The sequence below is a fragment of the Arachis ipaensis genome, chromosome B9 (genome assembly GCF_059453495.1).
Source record: "Arachis ipaensis isolate K30076 ecotype BB chromosome B9, ASM5945349v1, whole genome shotgun sequence".
Taxonomy (NCBI): domain Eukaryota; kingdom Viridiplantae; phylum Streptophyta; class Magnoliopsida; order Fabales; family Fabaceae; genus Arachis; species Arachis ipaensis.
The window spans coordinates 155,986,846-156,004,806 of record NC_142444.1 but is presented as its reverse complement, the minus strand read 5'-3'; the positions used below and the strand labels follow the sequence as shown (position 1 = coordinate 156,004,806).

General features: G+C 30.9%; 2 protein-coding genes across 4 annotated transcripts in view; one reads left to right on the top strand and one right to left on the bottom strand.

The window, feature by feature from the left end:
* LOC107617766 (lysine histidine transporter 1) overlaps positions 1–14,802 on the bottom strand; it is a 122,262-nt gene extending 107,460 nt beyond the window's left edge. Inside the window, exons 1-7 of one of the 2 annotated variants that reach the window (XM_016319622.3) lie at positions 14,726–14,802; positions 14,137–14,520; positions 13,493–13,886; positions 12,640–12,745; positions 12,434–12,525; positions 12,271–12,339; positions 11,762–12,049 (exon numbers count right to left, since the gene is read on the bottom strand). In XM_016319622.3, coding sequence (XP_016175108.2) covers positions 11,951–12,049; positions 12,271–12,339; positions 12,434–12,525; positions 12,640–12,745; positions 13,493–13,886; positions 14,137–14,520; positions 14,726–14,790 — 1,209 coding nt within the window. In that variant the 5' untranslated portion in view covers positions 14,791–14,802 and the 3' untranslated portion in view covers positions 11,762–11,950. Of the gene's footprint in view, positions 1–11,727; positions 12,050–12,270; positions 12,340–12,433; positions 12,526–12,639; positions 12,746–13,492; positions 13,887–14,136; positions 14,521–14,725 lie in introns of those variants that run through there. The other variant, XM_088499682.1, reaches the window with a different exon arrangement.
* Positions 621–10,191, top strand: LOC107617765 (tubulin-folding cofactor D). Of its 2 annotated transcripts, none has more exons than XM_016319621.3 (17): positions 621–1,108; positions 1,403–1,950; positions 2,556–2,658; positions 2,881–3,057; positions 3,843–4,028; positions 4,297–4,413; positions 4,583–4,687; positions 5,314–5,484; positions 5,595–5,810; positions 6,289–6,487; positions 6,703–6,908; positions 7,020–7,244; positions 7,336–7,911; positions 7,998–8,267; positions 8,693–8,737; positions 9,431–9,616; positions 9,715–10,191. In XM_016319621.3, the coding sequence occupies exons 1-17, from the start codon at positions 896–898 to the stop codon at positions 10,003–10,005; spliced, it is 3,834 nt and encodes a 1,277-aa protein (XP_016175107.1). In that variant the 5' UTR covers positions 621–895; the 3' UTR covers positions 10,006–10,191. The 2 variants fall into 2 exon arrangements, 1 of the variants encoding a protein (XP_016175107.1); XR_002353764.2 differs by having other exon boundaries at positions 739–1,108; positions 8,057–8,267.
* Positions 14,803–17,961: the final 3,159 nt, after the last annotated feature.

Here is a 17,961-nt window from a genome sequence, read left to right as displayed (position 1 = left end):
AAAGTTTTTTTTTAAATAAATATTTTTTATTTTTAAAATTTGATCATTTTAGATTTTTTTTCCAAAACTTTTTGTTATGGCTGAAAATTCGTTCAGAAAATTAAAAAATAAAGTTAAAAATAAAATTTTATTCTAATTTTGTCATATAAAATTCTTTAAGTATTTATTTAAATATTTTTATAAAACTTAGACTAAATGCAAATTATTTATGAAAAACAAAATTATTTGTTATTATTAAAAAAATAACTTTTGATGATTTTTATTAAATTTTAAAAATTTTTTAAACTTATTTTTTATTTATATCTTTAAGTGTTATTTTTCTTAAATACATAAAATTTTTGCATGGTAATAATATACCATTTGAATATTCTTTGATTTGAACTAGCCACACCTTGAGTTTGATTTTAATTAAATGAATAATTATAATAAAATTTACTATTAATAATTGAATATTAAATTTTATATGTGGACAGAAACCATACTTTTAACAAATAATATACGAATAAATATTTGAAAATAGAAATAAAAAAATATATTCTTTATTAATTAGTCGAAAAAATTTGGCCTAGAATCATTTTCCAATTACTAAATGAGATAAAATTTCAAAGTCTTGATTAGTAGTTTTAGAAAATTTATTAGCAAAAAGTATTTTCCAAGCTGGCAAGTTAAACCGGGTACACCCGACCCGCAACATTCTTCAGCTGGAAATGGAACCGAAACAGTGAAAGTGTGAACCAAACCGTCATATGTTGCAAGTTGCAACTCCAAAACTGAAGCTAATTCAATTCTTGCGCTGCTTTCTTATCACACAAAAATCGAAACTTCTCTTTATGATCCCGCCAAAAGTATAAACAAGAATCCAACTTACAAAGATAAGTGCATTGTGACAGAGAATATGGAACCGAAGCAAGAGACAGTGAAGAACAATGATGATGGGGTTTCGGAGGATCTGACTCTGAATCAGGACGAAGATGAGTTCGATTCCAAGGAGAGGGTGCTCCACAAGTACTTCCTCCAAGAGTGGAAGCTCCTCAAGTCACTCCTTGACGACACCGTTTCAAATGGCCGTGTCTCTGATCCTTCATCTGTTCACAAATTCAGATCCATTGTACTCTCCTCCAACCCAATTTATTTATTTATCTATTGTTTATATTTTCTGCTAATTTTATTTATATTTATTTATTTATATTGTGTGAAGTTAGGATGGTGATTTATGTTTTCGATTGAGATTAGAGTCACTTGGACACTTTAGCAGTTTTCTGTTGCATTCCTTTTGTACTGTTTGAATATGGATGCTGGGTTGAGTAAAATGTAAAATGATGTGTAAAGTGTTTTACTATCTTTTTTGCATAATGTGTGCTATGCTTACTGTGAAATTTGTGCATTGTTCCTTTATATGCAGATAGACAAGTATCAAGAGCAGGGCCAACTTATAGAACCTTACCTGGAAAGTATGGTTTCTCCACTGATGAACATTATTCGTTCCAGAACAATTGAACTCGGGGTAGCTTCTGATGAAATTCTTGAAATAATCAAGCCGATATGCATCATTATATATTCATTAGTCACAGTTTGTGGATACAAGGCTGTGATTAAGTTCTTTCCCCATCAAGTTTCGGATTTGGAACTTGCTGTATCTCTATTGGAGAAGTGTCATCTTACAAGTTCTGGAACGGCACTGAGGCAGGAAAGCACAGGAGAGATGGAAGCTAAGTGTGTGATGCTACTATGGCTTTATATACTTGTACTGGTGCCTTTTGACATCTCCACTGTTGACACCAGCATTGCCAACAATGAAAATCTCAATGAATTTGAGCTTGCCCCTCTTGTGTTGAGAATAATAGGGTTCTGTAAGGATTACCTTGCAACTGCTGGTCCCATGCGTACTATGGCTGGACTAGTGCTCTCAAGGCTACTTACTCGGCCAGATATGCCAAAAGCCTTTACGAGGTTTACATGAATATTTTTATAGCTTATTCATTGTTAATTCAGCTTTCTATCTTCATGCTTTGAATATTTGTCTCTTCCAATGATGTGGTATCATGCTGCATTAATTCTTTATGGCTCATGTTTACACATGTAAGAAATAAGAAATTAGTGAGTAGCATGTTGAAAATTTAAACTATTTAAGCTGCTAACTTTTATTTTAAACTAGTAGCTTTTAGGTTAGTTAGTGTGCGCATAAAAGCACTCTATGTATCTATCGTTGAGGGAAGAATGTCTCATAGTGATGAGAGATAGATGAGTAGGCATATTACAGTTAAAATCCACTTTCTCAAGAAGGGCACCGAATTTGTTACATAGTGGCAGATTCTTATTAATATCATTAGATCTCGTTATCTATAATTTTCGGTATGCCCTGCTTAGTGGAAAATGACTTGGTGGTGGTCATTATTATTCATTTGTCCCAAGTAATTATGTATTAGGACTTCAGAAATGTTTGGATCTGCATTCATTCTTGCATTTGATGTATAGAACTAGTTGTTTCCGTGATATCATGCTAGAAAATCAATCCTGCTTCTATTTCTGCCAAAACTGACTTTTGACTGTTTCAGCTTTGTTGAGTGGACCCATGAGGTCATGTCTTCTGTAACCGAAGATATACTCCATCATTTCCAATTACTTGGTGCCGTTGAAGCAATGGCTGCTATTTTCAAGGTTCTGCTTTTATTGCTTTTCTGCAAATAGATTCTGCTTCCTTTCAGAACTAAGAATGATGACACATGTCAATGTGTATTGAATGAATGCACCATTTAGCTTCAGGAGATGATCTAGCGTCTCTATCTTTTTCTTCCTTTGGGCATCAAAGCAGTCTTTTCTAAATAAATTCTTCATAATATTTGATGATTCTAACTGTTATAGCATAAATTCTCTAAGCAGGCTGGCAGCCGGAATCTCTTGCTTAATGTAATCCCCATTGTTTGGAAGGACACTTCAATATTGTACAAGTCCTCAACTGCAGCTCGAAGCCCTTTACTTCGCAAGTTTATAATGAAGTTAACCCAACGGATTGGGCTCACTGCCCTTCCTCATCGGTTGCCCTCATGGCGATATACGGTTAGGTTTTATGTTATCCATGTCTGATCCGATATCTTAAAAGTGCAAAGACACTTTTTTTTGGGGGGATGTGTGTACTTGCAAATGTTCTTATCTATTTTTTGTTTTTTTTTTCTTATGGTTTATATATAAAGCCATAAGAACTAATAGTGATACTTATATGTGCTATCTGGAAATGTGTCTTCTGACAAAACATCAATTGCTCCTCATGCAAGTTAAGAGCTGTACATAGAATTTGAAACAGAACAGGAATAATGAGATTAGAGCCATTATTGGTGGTGAAAATATGAATAGCACTTAATAAACAATGGTTCAGATTTGTGAAAATTTTAATATTGACAGTGAGTTCATAGAAAAGATTTAATAATGAAATTTCACATTTTTGAAGATTTGTTTTACTAGTATGCTAAATCATTATGGACTTTGCAGTGTGCTCAGTTGTTTAAATTACTACTAAAAGTTGAGAGTTATGACCATATCTTATGCCTGGCTACTTTCTGAATTATTATTTGTTCTGCTGCATCAATGGAAATTGTTTTAAATGTCGTCTGTTGTCAGCTTTTTCTCCTGAACTTGAAGGATGACTTGGAAAGTTCTTCTACCTCTTTCTTCACTACAATAGAATATAATGGGCTGCTTAGTACCCCATCTAGTGGGATAATGCTTTGTTGTTGTTGTAGCAGGGTCTTTAGCAAACTAAAATGTTATTGTCTTTTCATAAGCAACTGTAGAGCCTTCATGTCTGTCTATTTTCTTGCTCTGACGACTGTATGCCTGTCATGCAGGGAAGGACTACCAAACTAAATGTTTCTTTGAATACATCCATTTCAATTGATCAGTCCAATATGGCTGCGTATGGCAACTCCTACAAATCAAATGAAGTTATAGATGGGGCAGAAGATGAAGATATGGAGGTTCCAGAAAATGTTGAAGAGATTATTGAGATGTTGCTATCTGGTTTAAGGGATATGGTATGTCTAAAAGGTTAGATTCTTATAGTGAATTTTTGTGTTTCACCTCTGTGCTAAGTTGCTGACATTAGATGATATGAAGGATGATGTTATGTCTGGTTACATGTAAATGATGATACATTACAAAGCAAACTGATGTTTGTTGCTTGATTTCTTTGTAAATGGTTTGTATAAATTAGTTGTCTAAGCTATTGAAAGTTGTAATGACTTTGTTGACATTGTCCATTTGTTATAATTCCAATTACTGAAATATTGCTTTCGGTTATAGGATACCATTGTCCGCTGGTCTGCAGCTAAAGGCATTGGGCGTATAACTTCACGATTGGCATCATCTCTTTCTGAGGAGGTTTTATCATCTGTTTTGGAGCTATTTTCACCTGGTGAGGTATGGTACTTGACTATAATTTCATATAGGCTCTTGACCTAACAACTATATTTTACTAGCTAAAGTTACATTCCACTACCTAGGTTTTCATTTGCATTGCAGTATAATTATACTATGCCTAACTATTTTCTGATCCTCTATTATAGCTTACATGCATCACTTTTTTCAGGGTGATGGTTCCTGGCATGGAGGCTGTTTAGCTTTAGCTGAACTTGCTCGTCGAGGCCTTCTCTTGCCTATTAGTCTTCCTAAAGTTGTTCCTGTTGTTGTGAAGGTGATGCTTAAATTTATAGATGTATCCGTAGGCTTAGAGATATAAGATTGGGACCTAAAAAGTTATTATAGCAGCTTATAATTGTTTAGTTGGTCAAATTACTTTATTAATGCTGTATCATGACATTAGCCAACCTTATCTTGGGGGACAAAGCTTCGTTATCGTTGTTACGTTGCTCCAAGTAAGAATCTAAGGACAATTCTGACACCTTGCAGCAGCTTATTGCAACACAACATATATGATAGGAAAGAAATTGTAAAAGATAGAATATAAGAATGGAGTGAATCTTCTACTAATTTAAAGTTTTGTTTTCTTACTCTAGGGTACATTTCCCTATCTTTTGATGCCTATGAAGCTTAAGACATCTTCCCTTTCCTTGACAGTATGGTTTATAGCTGGTGTTCTCAATTTTCTAGTTGGCCTGATAAATCCTTCGAATCACACTTTTAATTTAACTAGACTCTTTACTGCAATGTTAATGATGATAGTTTCCCCTTATTCATTGCTGTTGTTGCCAAAGATTTGTTTCATTGTTGTTTTCTTCTAAATTTGAACTATGTTGAGCCGTTGTTTGAGATACAACAGCTATGTAATGGTTGAAATTTTAAACAAAATTTTTTAATCAGGCGCTACACTATGATGTTCGGAGAGGTCCACACAGTGTTGGTTCTCATGTACGTGATGCAGCTGCATATGTATGTTGGGCATTTGGGCGTTCATATTATCATGCAGATATGAGAAGCATCTTAGAACACCTTGCCCCACACCTCCTTACAGTTGCATGCTATGACCGTGAGGTCCATTTATCTTTCACGCCCTTCTTGTGACTTGATTTTGTTCTAGAATGGTTGAGATTCATTCCATCATTCCACGTGAACAGAATGTCCTAATCAACCTGTGATCTTAGGTTAACTGCAGAAGAGCAGCAGCAGCTGCTTTTCAGGAGAATGTTGGACGGCAAGGGAATTATCCACATGGCATTGACATAGTGAATACTGCAGACTATTTCTCACTTTCTTCTCGAATACACTCCTATCTTCATGTTGCCGTCTTCATTGCTCAGTATGAAGGATATCTTCTTCCGTTCGTGGATGACCTGCTGGATAGAAAAATTTGCCACTGGGTATGCTTTACTTCTAGCTCAATTGCTCACATGTTAACCCTAATTGCACTTGCATTCTAGTTTACCTTCCAAGTAATATAAGTTGATCCTGATTTCTGCACATTGAATAATAAAATTGTTATAGGGAAATCATACACAGCAAAGCAACATTGGGAATCTTCCCAGAATGTGTATGCTTTATGGTTTACTAAGATGAAATTAGATTTAATTTTAAAGTAGGGAAACAAAAATGAAAAGGGAGTTATTTCCAATGTAAAACTCTTCTATTCTATAGATGTGACTACAGAGGATAATAGAACCTTTTTATTTTGTCCATTATATTTTTCCTTCTAAGTAGTATTATTCCTTGAATTTTTGTCACACATGCACACAAATCCTTGCATTATGTCATATTTTGGGGATAAATTTGTTCATATTCTCTCAGTTATTAACAGTTTATGGTTATTCCTTTTACTGTGTTGTTTCAATTTATCTTTAGGATAAAAGCTTGCGAGAACTTGCTGCAGAGGCTCTTTCTTTTCTTGTAAAATATGACCCTCAGTATTTTGCAAACACTGTCATGGAAAAGTTAATTCCTTGGACTCTTTCATCTGATTTGTGCACGCGCCATGGGGCTACTCTAGCAACTGGGGAGCTGGTTCTGGCTTTACATCAATGCAGCTATGCTCTTCCTTCTGGTTGGTACTTTCTTCTTGTAACTTCTTATTATGCTGTTATTAGTGGTAGTGAAACAGACCTGTCCTATTAAAATAAAAGAAAGAGAAAAATAAGAGGAAACTGTATAGAACTCTTAGTACTGAAATATATACAGCTACTATGAGGTTAAGGTAATGAGTTTCAAAATTTTATACAACTTTTAGCAGAAATTTGACATTTTTATTGTCATTGACAGATAAGCAAAAAACTCTTGCTGGTGTTGTTCCTGCAATTGAGAAAGCACGGCTTTATCGTGGAAAGGGAGGAGAGATAATGCGTTCAGCTGTTTCTAGATTTATTGAATGTATTTCCATATCTAAAGTGGCTTTATCAGAAAAGATAAAGAGAAGCTTGCTTGATACTCTGAATGAGAATCTAAGACATCCTAATTCTCAGATACAGGTCCTTCCCCTTTGTTACAAGTAATTTGTATGATCGATTTTTTGGTAATTCCAATATGCCATTTTTGTTGGATGTTATACTTGACTAGAATAATCTTCATATGATTTACAGAATGCCGCTGTTAAAGCCCTTAAACATTTTATCCTGGCGTACTTACTTGCTTCAGATAATAAAGGTACAAGTGATGTGACAGCAAAGTACCTCAATATGCTGACCGATCCAAACGTTGCTGTAAGGAGAGGATCTGCATTGGCAATTGGTGTTTTGCCATATGAGTTATTGGCTGGCCAGTGGAGAAATGTGGTTTTGAAGCTTTGTAGCTGTTGTGCAATTGAGGTGTTTTACACAGTTGCAAATCCTGTTTATTATTTCGTTATACTGTCTTGGCTTCCGGTGCTTATGTTATATAACTTTTTCCTATTTGCAGAAAAATCCTGAAGACAGAGATGCTGAAGCACGTGTAAATGCTGTCAGAGGGCTCATATCAATATGTGAAACATTAATTAGTGGAAGAGAAGATGCTGCAACATCTCTTACTGAGAATGATATTTCTCTGTCTGTTCTAATAAAGAATGAGGTGATGATGAGTTTATTTAAAGCTCTTGATGACTATTCTGTTGATAACCGAGGTGATGTTGGTTCTTGGGTTCGTGAGGCTGCATTAGATGGCCTTGAAAAGTGTACATATATGCTTTGTAAGATAGATAAGTCAGCCTCTTTGTCTGGAACACCAGATGGAAAGGAAATTGAATCTTTAGTGCAGCCTTTGAATGATAACTTGCCTAAGAACAACCAAGAGCTTTTATTATTTGATGAAAATCTTGCTACCAGTTTAATCAGAGGAATTTGTAAGCAAGCCGTAGAGAAGATGGATAAGTTGAGAGAAGCAGCTGCAAATGTTCTCCCCAGAATTTTGTATAACCAGATGATATATATTCCATATATACCTTTTCGAGAAAAGTTAGAAGAAATCATTCCTAAGGAAGCAGAACCGAAATGGGCCGTAAGTTTATGGATTTTTTTTATCAGTTCTTGATGATGGTAGCATTGATTATATTGCTTTTTGGTGAACACACTGTTTTGATGCAGGTCCCTTCCTATTCTTATCCATGCTTTGTTCAGTTACTTCAATTTGGTTGTTATAGCAGAGATGTGCTATCTGGATTGGTTATCTCTATTGGAGGGTTGCAAGATTCTTTGAAGAAGATATCGCTCTCGGCACTATTGGAGTATCTAGAAGGGGTTGAATCTGAAGAACATAATACAAGAATGTCCAGGGAGTACATGCTATCTGTTGACATCCTGTGGGTTCTTCAACAATATGAGAAATGTGATAGAGTTATCATACCATCTTTAAAGGTATTAAGTTACCTTAGTAATCCTTAACTATTGTTTCTTCTTAAACTGAAATTTTCTTGATGTTTCTATTTTATAGCTTCTTTTCTTTCTTGGGGGAGGCTAAAATTCCTGATGTGAAAGGCAGTTCTTGATTAAAACTGTGTGTAGTTGATATGCCTTAGGATATAGCATAAAGATTACCCATGATAGCCCAGTACTGAACCATAGGTTGTAGCTGAAGGATCACTGTTCTAAGAATTCCTAGCCATTTATATGTTTCTTGTGTTTAGAGTACCTTTGAGCACACTCCTTATCATCAATACTTAAAATATCCTTACTTTTAGCTTATTTCCTTTTGTTGTATGTATAAAATAATACTGGTTGCTTGCCTTCTCTGTTATGAGATATGAATTTTTATGCATAGATCGATTTGCTCTGTATTTCAGACCATTGAGGCTCTATTCAGCAAAAAGGTATTCCTTAACATGGAGGTTAGTCTACATTTGTTCTCTTTATTTTTCAATTTCCCTGTTAGTAGGTTATCTAAATTTCCATTTACACATGTGGTCTATTTCTGCTTTGGCATAATGGTGAAGTATATTTTTGTATTGATTTATTGGCAATATATGTGTGGTCCCACACCACTCAGTGGAAACAAGTGTGAGAAGGAAGGTTGCTGTATTGTCTTTGTACATCAAATATTTTTATCATATAGACGTCTTGTACCCGATTTACATTGCAAAATTCTCTCTTGTAACATACTTTTAAGAGTAATAATGTGATTTATTTCTTGTTACATGTTTTCGCATTAATGTTGAAAAGTGAGAAAGCAGAGGTAAAAAGAAAATAGTCAACTAATAATCTAATATTATCCCATTGTCTTCTATAGCGAATAGCTGCTTATGAGCGATTTCTACTGTTCAAAATAATGAACCGGGGGAAGGCTTTGGATCTATCTTTTGTTTTTACGGTGATGCTACATGACTAAGTCATTTTGGTAACCAAGTTCAACTAAGTTGATCTAATAGCTTATTGGCACAATAAAGAGGAGACACACAAGAAGAATAAAAAAAAAAATAAAGACTTGGTTACAAAAATAACTTGTTCACCTAGTATTTCTCTTGTTTTTATACTCTGTATGATGTTTGATGATAATTCATTTTATCTATAAAATTTATTTTTAGGCCAACACTCCAACTTTTTGTGCTGGAGTTCTGGATTGTCTTGCAATCGAATTGAAGGGATCCAAAGACTTCTCTAAGTTGTATGCTGGTATTGCAATACTTGGTTATGTAGCTTCAGTACTGGAACCAATCAATATGAGGGCCTTTTCTCAACTTGTTTCTTTTCTTGTGCATCGGTACCCTAAGGTGATTTTCGCTTAAAAGCATATCAGCAGTCACAAACAATGCGCAATCTTGTTTCATGTTTTCTCATTTTTTTCGTTCTCTCTTTTGTTGTAAATCAGATTCGAAAAGCAGCAGCTGAACAGGCGTACCTTGTCCTGCTACAAAATGGGAATCTTGTAGCTCAAGACAAGATTGAGAGAGCACTCGAAATCATATGCGACACTTGCTGGGATGGCGACATGGATCTAGCAAAACAGGAAAGAGTAGCATTATGTGAGACCGTAGGTTTGGAGGTGGGGCCAATTGGTAAGAACACTGATGGAGCATCAAGAAAAACCAGCACTAAGAAGCCCACAAACTTGGATGAGAATGCATCATATTCCTCATTGGTTGAGTCCTCTGGCTTCTGATTTACTTATTTATTTTTGGTCCCATCCCAGATTTTCTTTTGTACAATGTAACTTGCTAGTGTTGATATGAAATTTTCTTGTCAATTGGTCATTTTTTCCTGTTATATTAAAACGTACTACTCAATGTGTTCTGCATTGTATGTCTTGCTGTAAAACTCTACGGAAATGATGATTTCGTTTTGCTCATCTGAGATGTCAACTTCACAGCATTTATAAGTAGTTTTTTTTCCACTTATCTTCCAGTTTGGTAGACTAAAGAAAAGTATAGGTAAACAATTTTTAATCAACCAATTTTAAATTATTACAATTAATAATCATTAATTTTGTAACTTTAAAAAGATAAAATTTAAATAATCACTAATTAATGACAACTAATTAGTATGGAGTTATCTTGCCTAAGGTTTATTGAAACTTCCTTACTCGTCATTTTCTATATAATCTGACTAACTCCAGAAGTGTATAAAATTAGAGTAAATAGTAACTCCGAGAAAAAAAATTTTAATGTGTGGTTAAAATGTCAGAATAAATTATTTTACTTTAAAAAAAACATAAAACAAATTTTTAAATTACCGAGAGGACAGTAATTTAAAAATTATGCGGTGATTTAAATGTATAATACCTTTAAAAGGATACTAAAACAATTTAAAATCACGATTTATTAGTAAACACGTAAAATAATTTAAAATATACAATAATATATAATTTAGAATTGAATAATATTAATTATAAAAATCTATTAAGTATAAAAATGACGTGGATGAATTTATGGATGTTATATAATAAATAAGGAATGTATTTTTATTATTATAATATAAATTGCGTATTTATTTAATAAAAATATAAATCGATAAATGTATATTATTATAATGTGTTATTTTTTTGGGATTTAGATTCCATAAATTTTGAATTTCACTTTAGTGAATAAAGTATAATCTCTCACCATTTATTTTGTAGGTGGGACTAAGAAAAAATATGAGAAAAATTATTTAAAGATGAGAAATCACAATTTACTCTCTAAAGTGAAAATTCAAAATTTAGAAAATCTAAATTCATTTTTTGATTGCTCATGATATTCCTTAACCCGACAAGTTGAGGACTAATCCAGAGACGACCAACCCAAGTTGTTTATTATAATATGTTATTTAATATATGTAATCAATGTTTTTATATATAGTAAATATTAGAATAAAAAATATAAGACTTGTGAAAAGAATAAATAAACGTTACTTATTAAATAAAAAGTTTGGTTCCAAATTTGTTCAGTTACTTATCTCATTAAATAGAAAATTTTGGTTACTTTTGTTTCTTAAGTTTGGTTCCCAAATTTTTTTGGGCAAGAAATACGGATTGTACTCGAATGAAATAACCTATTAAAAGCAAAAAAAAGAAGCCATACTTAGGCTCAATTTGGATAAACACTTTAATTAAATTGTTTTTCAAAAAATAATTTAATTAATAAATGCTTATATTAAAAGTAACTTATAAATAAGTCATTTTGTATTTAAATTTTTAATTTTAAATATTTATTTTAAGAAAAAAATAATAAAAAACTTTTTATTTGAGAGAAGTCATTTTTTTTTAACTTCTCCATAAACACTAAAATAGTCTTTTAAAAACTTGCAATTTAATTTTAAAAATTATACCAAACATTAATAATATACCTTTTCATAAGTTAAAAGTTAAAAAAAAATAACTTATGAACCTATCCAAATAAATCCAGACCCTTAAAAAAAAAAATCTTTTCTAACAAACTCACCTAAACAATCCCTTAAAATGAAAGTAGTCTGTTCTAATAATATACTTCCATTGATAAAGGTGTTTTTCTAAAATAGCTAACTAGACATTTGACCAAAGGACTAAAAGAAATAGATGAATAAATGTGATGAATAATATCCCGAGTAACATCATCGTTGACGCAACCTCCTTTGTGCCAAAAAAAAAAAGATCAAGAAAAAAATTTGTAGTCCTTAGCTTGCAGTATGATTTCCCTCATTGAGCCAATCGAGCCTAAAACCATCAATAATACTCCAAATACGATGCAAAACTGAAACACCATGAAAAAAATTTAGAGTCATATATATAGTATAATGGTAAATTTTGTGAGATTTTAATACATTCACCTTAGTACATATAAAAGAGTACTGCACTTATATTTGATTTTTTATTAGTTATTAAGAGCACTATATATTTATTAGATGTTATATTATATAATATATGGAAATTCAACTATATAGAACTATGAGTATAAATTTTTAAAATACATACCCAATTTGCACACCAGGATCCGCTAAATCTCTTTGGTTTATAGACTACTAACCACATTATGCAAGGGAGCTGCGAAAGTTCATTAAATTGAATACCATCAGGGTTTGTTTGTAGGTTGCAAAATAATAAATAAATAAAAATGAGATTAATTTGATTTCCTTACGAAGTATGTGGTTGGAGCAAAGACAAGTCCTCCTAAGAAGCTAAGGAGCCCACCAAAAAATGGAAATATAATTGCAACTAGCATAGTAAGTGCTGCATTGCATGTGAACAAAGTTTTCAACGTTGCTGTTAGATTCTACTCACGTGTGCATTGAAAAAGAACTACTATTTTATATATATAGAAAAAAGATTATGAAGAACACTCACCAACATAAATATTGCGGGAAATGAAACGAAGGTACCAAGTTGGCTTGAAATTCATTTTCCGTACCATGAGTGATTCCATCATGTCAAACACCGGAACAGCAAACACCTAGCAACAACATGAGAACTTCTTAGTGCTCTTGGGAACTCTTGCATTCATTTATTAGTTAAATGACAAGTCATTAATAAATATTTATAACAAAATTATTTTAACCGTGTGTAGCATAAATTAATTAAAGAAGATAATCCTCTTATTTATTCTAAGAGCACCTATACAAATGACTGAATATTATATATCCAGATAATAAATTGTAATGATGATGCAATATATCTATATTTTTACAATGAAAAGCTACAATGAACCCTCTCCGCTATATATAAGTAAACTCTTAAAAAAATATTATAAATACATAAAAATTCAGCCATTAAATTAATTATTGAACTAAAACATATATTAAAATACGAAATATACAAAAATAATTTAAACAACATATGTATTTATACAACAAAAAAAATTAATCCAGAATGTTAATTCATCTTTTTAATTATCAAGTTTTGAATTTTTTATTTTTTTATGTTTTTAAAAATTAACATATAAATTTATAGTTTTTACTCTTTTAATTACTAGGAGAATAAGTAGGAAGACGAATTAGGATTTTTAATTATTACTTTATATAAAAATATATGTTGACTAATTTTTAATGGCAGATAAATTCTTTAAACAGAAACTTGATAGCTAGTTAGTGACTTATGTTCATTTAAACAAAAATTTATAAAACTAAGATACGTGAAGCCCAATCTGGAACCCTAAACTAGAAAATAAATTAACACAGCCTTAGTGTAAAGCGAAATGTACCTGATAACTTCCGGTGACATGAATAACGACAAATATATTAGCAACAGCGGTGAGCCAGTGGGGTTTATCGAGAGACATGAGGATGTTATCAGTAACAGAGTTTCCAAAAGCCCAGTAGCCAACGATTGCAACAGGGAAGTAGCACAAACCCACAACAATGTAAGCAACAATCATTCCCTTCCACATGGCCTTCTTTGAAGGTTCCTCCGGCGTCGAAGGAACTGTTGCTTGGATCTCAAGTAACACATTATGTGCAGCATACCCAAATGCTATGGTCCCCAAACCGGTATAGAAGTCAAAAACTTTTCCCGTCGTAGTTGAAGATCTTCCATCATATTTCACATCTGGTAAGGCACCTTTATGAGCCGAACTTATCCATGCAATCGTTGAGTAGCTGCAATTTTCAAATATATGTAACTATCAAGTTCTTAACTAATATAATTAATTACCATACTAATATTATTTTAGCATACAATATATATAAACTTTTAGGCTGTGTTTGGATATTATATCTAGCACAGAAATACAAAGATAAAAAACAGAAAAACAGAAATACATAAAATGCCCGATTTTTATCTTCTTGTTTTTGGCTCCAAAACAAAGATCGAAATAGAGTCTTAATTAATAAATAAATATGTGATTACCAGATGGACATGACGGCTGCAGAAATAGATACACCAATGATGGAATTGAAACTGGGAAGATGCGAGAGTAAAAACTGAAGGCTTGCAAAGATCATAATGAAGTAAGTGGTCCTAATTGGTTTACAGTCTTTGCAAAGGATCTGATGGGCCTTCTTCAAGGAATTTCCACCAGTAATCATGTAAATGATATCCGTACCAATATCCACTATGAGTGTTTGAGGCACCACAATCCATAATCCTAACTTCTCCCCGAAGGCATATTGCCCTAATTCATGGTACCTATCAAACCTCTTCCCAGACTCAGCCTCGTGCATCTCAATCATCTGCCATGCCGTGTATAACGTGCATATCCATGAAAGCACCAAGACTGTTATGCCAGGACCCCTAAAAGAAAGAAAATTTTTATAGAAAAATATGTAAAGTTAAATTTTTAATACATTTAATAAAGAAAATTATAAATTTTGATTAGTATTAATGTTCAAGTGTGTTTTCAAGATACATAATAGCTGAATCTTATATTAAAAAAGAAAATCTCATTTAGAAAAATAAGTTAATTGACGAGGAAGATGGATGAAAAGAATAAACAAACCATCCAAGTTGAGACATTGGCATAGGGGAATCCAAGCACGCCAGCTCCAACCAAAGCAGTGACATTGTGAAAAGCACTGTACCACCACTTTCCATTCCTGGACCTTGTCACTGCGAGCCAATTGTTGATATCTTTATTATTATCTTCCATCTTCTTTTTCTCTCTGCAGCTGTTATTATTATCTTCCATCTTCTCTTTCTCTCTGCAGTTGTGTTGAATCAAGAGAACTGCACCAACTGTGTTCAGCAGTAAGCCAGTAACACTATTTATATATTGATATTCTGTTGACAAAAGATAACAAAAGATTAAAAAGTATGGTTTTTCCTTTTATAAAGTATAAGATTTTGTAATCTTTTTTGTTTATGTTTTAATTTAAATAATTCTTTATAATCTTTATATTTATTATTTAAAACTTAAAACTTCAAACATCACCCTGATTTTTTTTGTCCAGTTAAAATTCTAATTACAGTTATCTTTTATTAATATCTTTTGTAAATAATTTTATCTTTTTTAATTTTCTTTTTTTAAAAAACTTACATAGAAATTACCTTATTGTAGATGACATAAGAAAAATCTACCTTTTTCACATAAGTTTGATCTGTTATTATGAAATTAAAATACAATATGTATTAAAGATTAATATTAATAAACAAAGCGGTAAATACTTTTTATCTTAAAATTTCTTTTCATCTCATACAAAATAATTAATAACACTTTTATTTTCTTCTTTTAATAGTCAAATATATCTTACGTAATCAGATAGGAGAATTAGAAAGAAGGGAGAAATCCAACTTATAAAGCTAAATATCTTTCAGTTTCTCTCGCAAATCTCTCCCGCAAATCTCTCCCAGAAATCGATACTCTTCTATCTAAACCCTAACCTAATAGCTCTAGAGATAATATAGCAGAAAAATGTGGCAAATAGTAAAAAATTAAATCAAACAACACAAAAAGAGAAATGAAAAAATGTATAAACGAATGAATCAATCAAAATAGAATGCTCACCAGCCTGAGCGATAGGAACAGGCTTAGAAGCCAACTGCGTTTGCTGCTGCTGAGCCGCCGCAGCTGAACCCTTCTTGAGTGGAGACGCCGTCCAATTTCTGTACTCGCCCGTCCGATTTGTTTTGAAAAAATTAAAAAAATTTGGAGTACATGTGTACTCCAAATTTTTTTTATTTTTTCAATACAAATCGGTGGGTCCAATTTATGTACTCCAAACTTTTAAAATTTTTTAAATACAAATTGGAGGGCTTCAAATTGTGTACCTTATATAATTTTAAAAAACACTAAAAATTATCACGATAAAGTATAACACTCATTCTACTTCCATATTCAAATTTTTTAGCCCTAGGATTATTTGTGGTCCGATTTTAATTGTCTTTGAGTCAAAAACTCATTTCAAACACTAATTTTAATTATAGATAGTGCATTTTAGATTAGATAATTTTAAAAAAAAAATTTTGATCCAATTCTATCTAATTTCAAACGGTTTGATTTAAATTAAATTTGTGATTTTTTAAATTTAAAAAAATAAATATACATGATAAATCTCAACATCAAATTTTAAATAATCTAACAATAAAATAACAAGTTTTAATAATATCTTAAAAAATTAATAATAACATAACAATAAAAATAAAATTATTAGTTAGTTAAAATAAATAAATAAATTTTATTTTAAACATAAAATATTTATTAAATAATAATAATACATGAATAATATAAAAATATATAATACATTGTATGGTTTGAATTGAATTGGATCAATTTTGCAAAATAAATCTAAAATTCGATTCGATTCATGCAGTTTGCAAAAATAAAATCCAACCAAATTTAAATTAACGTGGTTTTAATCAATTTTAAATTTAAATTGAATTAAATGAACGATTTAATTTAAATCGATTTAAATTTAAATACTTTTAATATCACGTGGGATTAACCCTCGGCTCTTTATACAATATTATTGCTTAATAGAGTTTTAATATTTGAATAGTGATTTCTGTATTGGTATATAATATTATGATTTATATAATATTTTAGTGATGATTTGAAACAAGTTTTAAGTTAGAATAATCCCTTTAAACCTTAAACAAACATAAAATTTGTTTATCAAATAATGAGTTAGTTTTAGATTTAATAATTATAAAATTGTCATAGGTCAAATCAGGCATGTGATTCATGTCTATTTTCTATGAGTATGAATTGTAGTTGTTAGTACAATTAATACTAAAATTATATGCAGATTAATTTATATACGAAAAAATAATTTGATTAATTACAGAAGTGTATAAAATTAGAGTAAATAGCAACTCTAAAAAAAAATTTTAATGTGTGGTTAAAATGTTAGAATAAATTATTTTACTTTAAAAAAACATAAAACAAATTTTTAAATTATCGAGGATAGTAATATAAAAGATTATATGGTGATTTAAATATATAATGTCTTTAAAAACATACTAAAATAATTTAAAATCACCATTTATTGGTGAACATGTAAAATAATTTAAAATATACAATACTATATAATTTAGAATTGAATAATATTAATTATAAAAATCTATGAAGTATAAAAATTATGTGTATGAATTTATGGATGTTATATAATGAATAAAGAATGTGTTTTTATTATTATAATATAAATTAAATAAATATAATATTTACCGATTTAAATAAATGTGGAAGTATTTACCAAAATACATTTTTAGTCACATCTAGGATACAGTAGAAAAAACCAAAAAATAAACTTATCTCGGATGCACTGCTCCGTTCTGTGATACGGGGCGTGCTAATCATATTAGTAAATCTCGAATTTTTGAAAATTAAATAATTAGCTATTTATGAGATAATATATTATATTGAGATGTAATTTTTAAAAAAATTATTTTTTACAAAAATAATTAAATAAAATTTGATGATTATTAAAGTTTAATTTAATTGTTATTTATTCTATTAAATTTAAATTATTTATCAAAAAATAATTTAATAAAACAAAAATTAAATTGATTTTTATTGTTATTATTATTATTATTACTATTATTATTATTATCATTGTTATGATTATTATTACTACTATCGTTATTATTAGCTTTAGCTGATAAATCCTTCCAATCACACTTTTGATTTAACTAGACTCTTTACTGCAATGTTAATGATGATAGTTTTCCCTTATTCATTGCTGTTGTTGCCAAAGATTTGTTTCGTTGTTGTTTTCTTCTAAATTTGAAGTTTGAACT

Excerpts from the sequence above, each read along its gene's own strand:
- LOC107617765 (XM_016319621.3), top strand. The coding sequence starts at position 896 with ATGGAACCGAAGCAAGAGACAGTGAAGAACAATGATGATGGGGTTTCG. Across the intron at positions 6,909-7,019 it reads ATCCTAATTCTCAGATACAG|AATGCCGCTGTTAAAGCCCT; the intron begins GTCCTTCCCCTT and ends TATGATTTACAG. Across the intron at positions 7,912-7,997 it reads AAGCAGAACCGAAATGGGCC|GTCCCTTCCTATTCTTATCC; the intron begins GTAAGTTTATGG and ends GTTTTGATGCAG.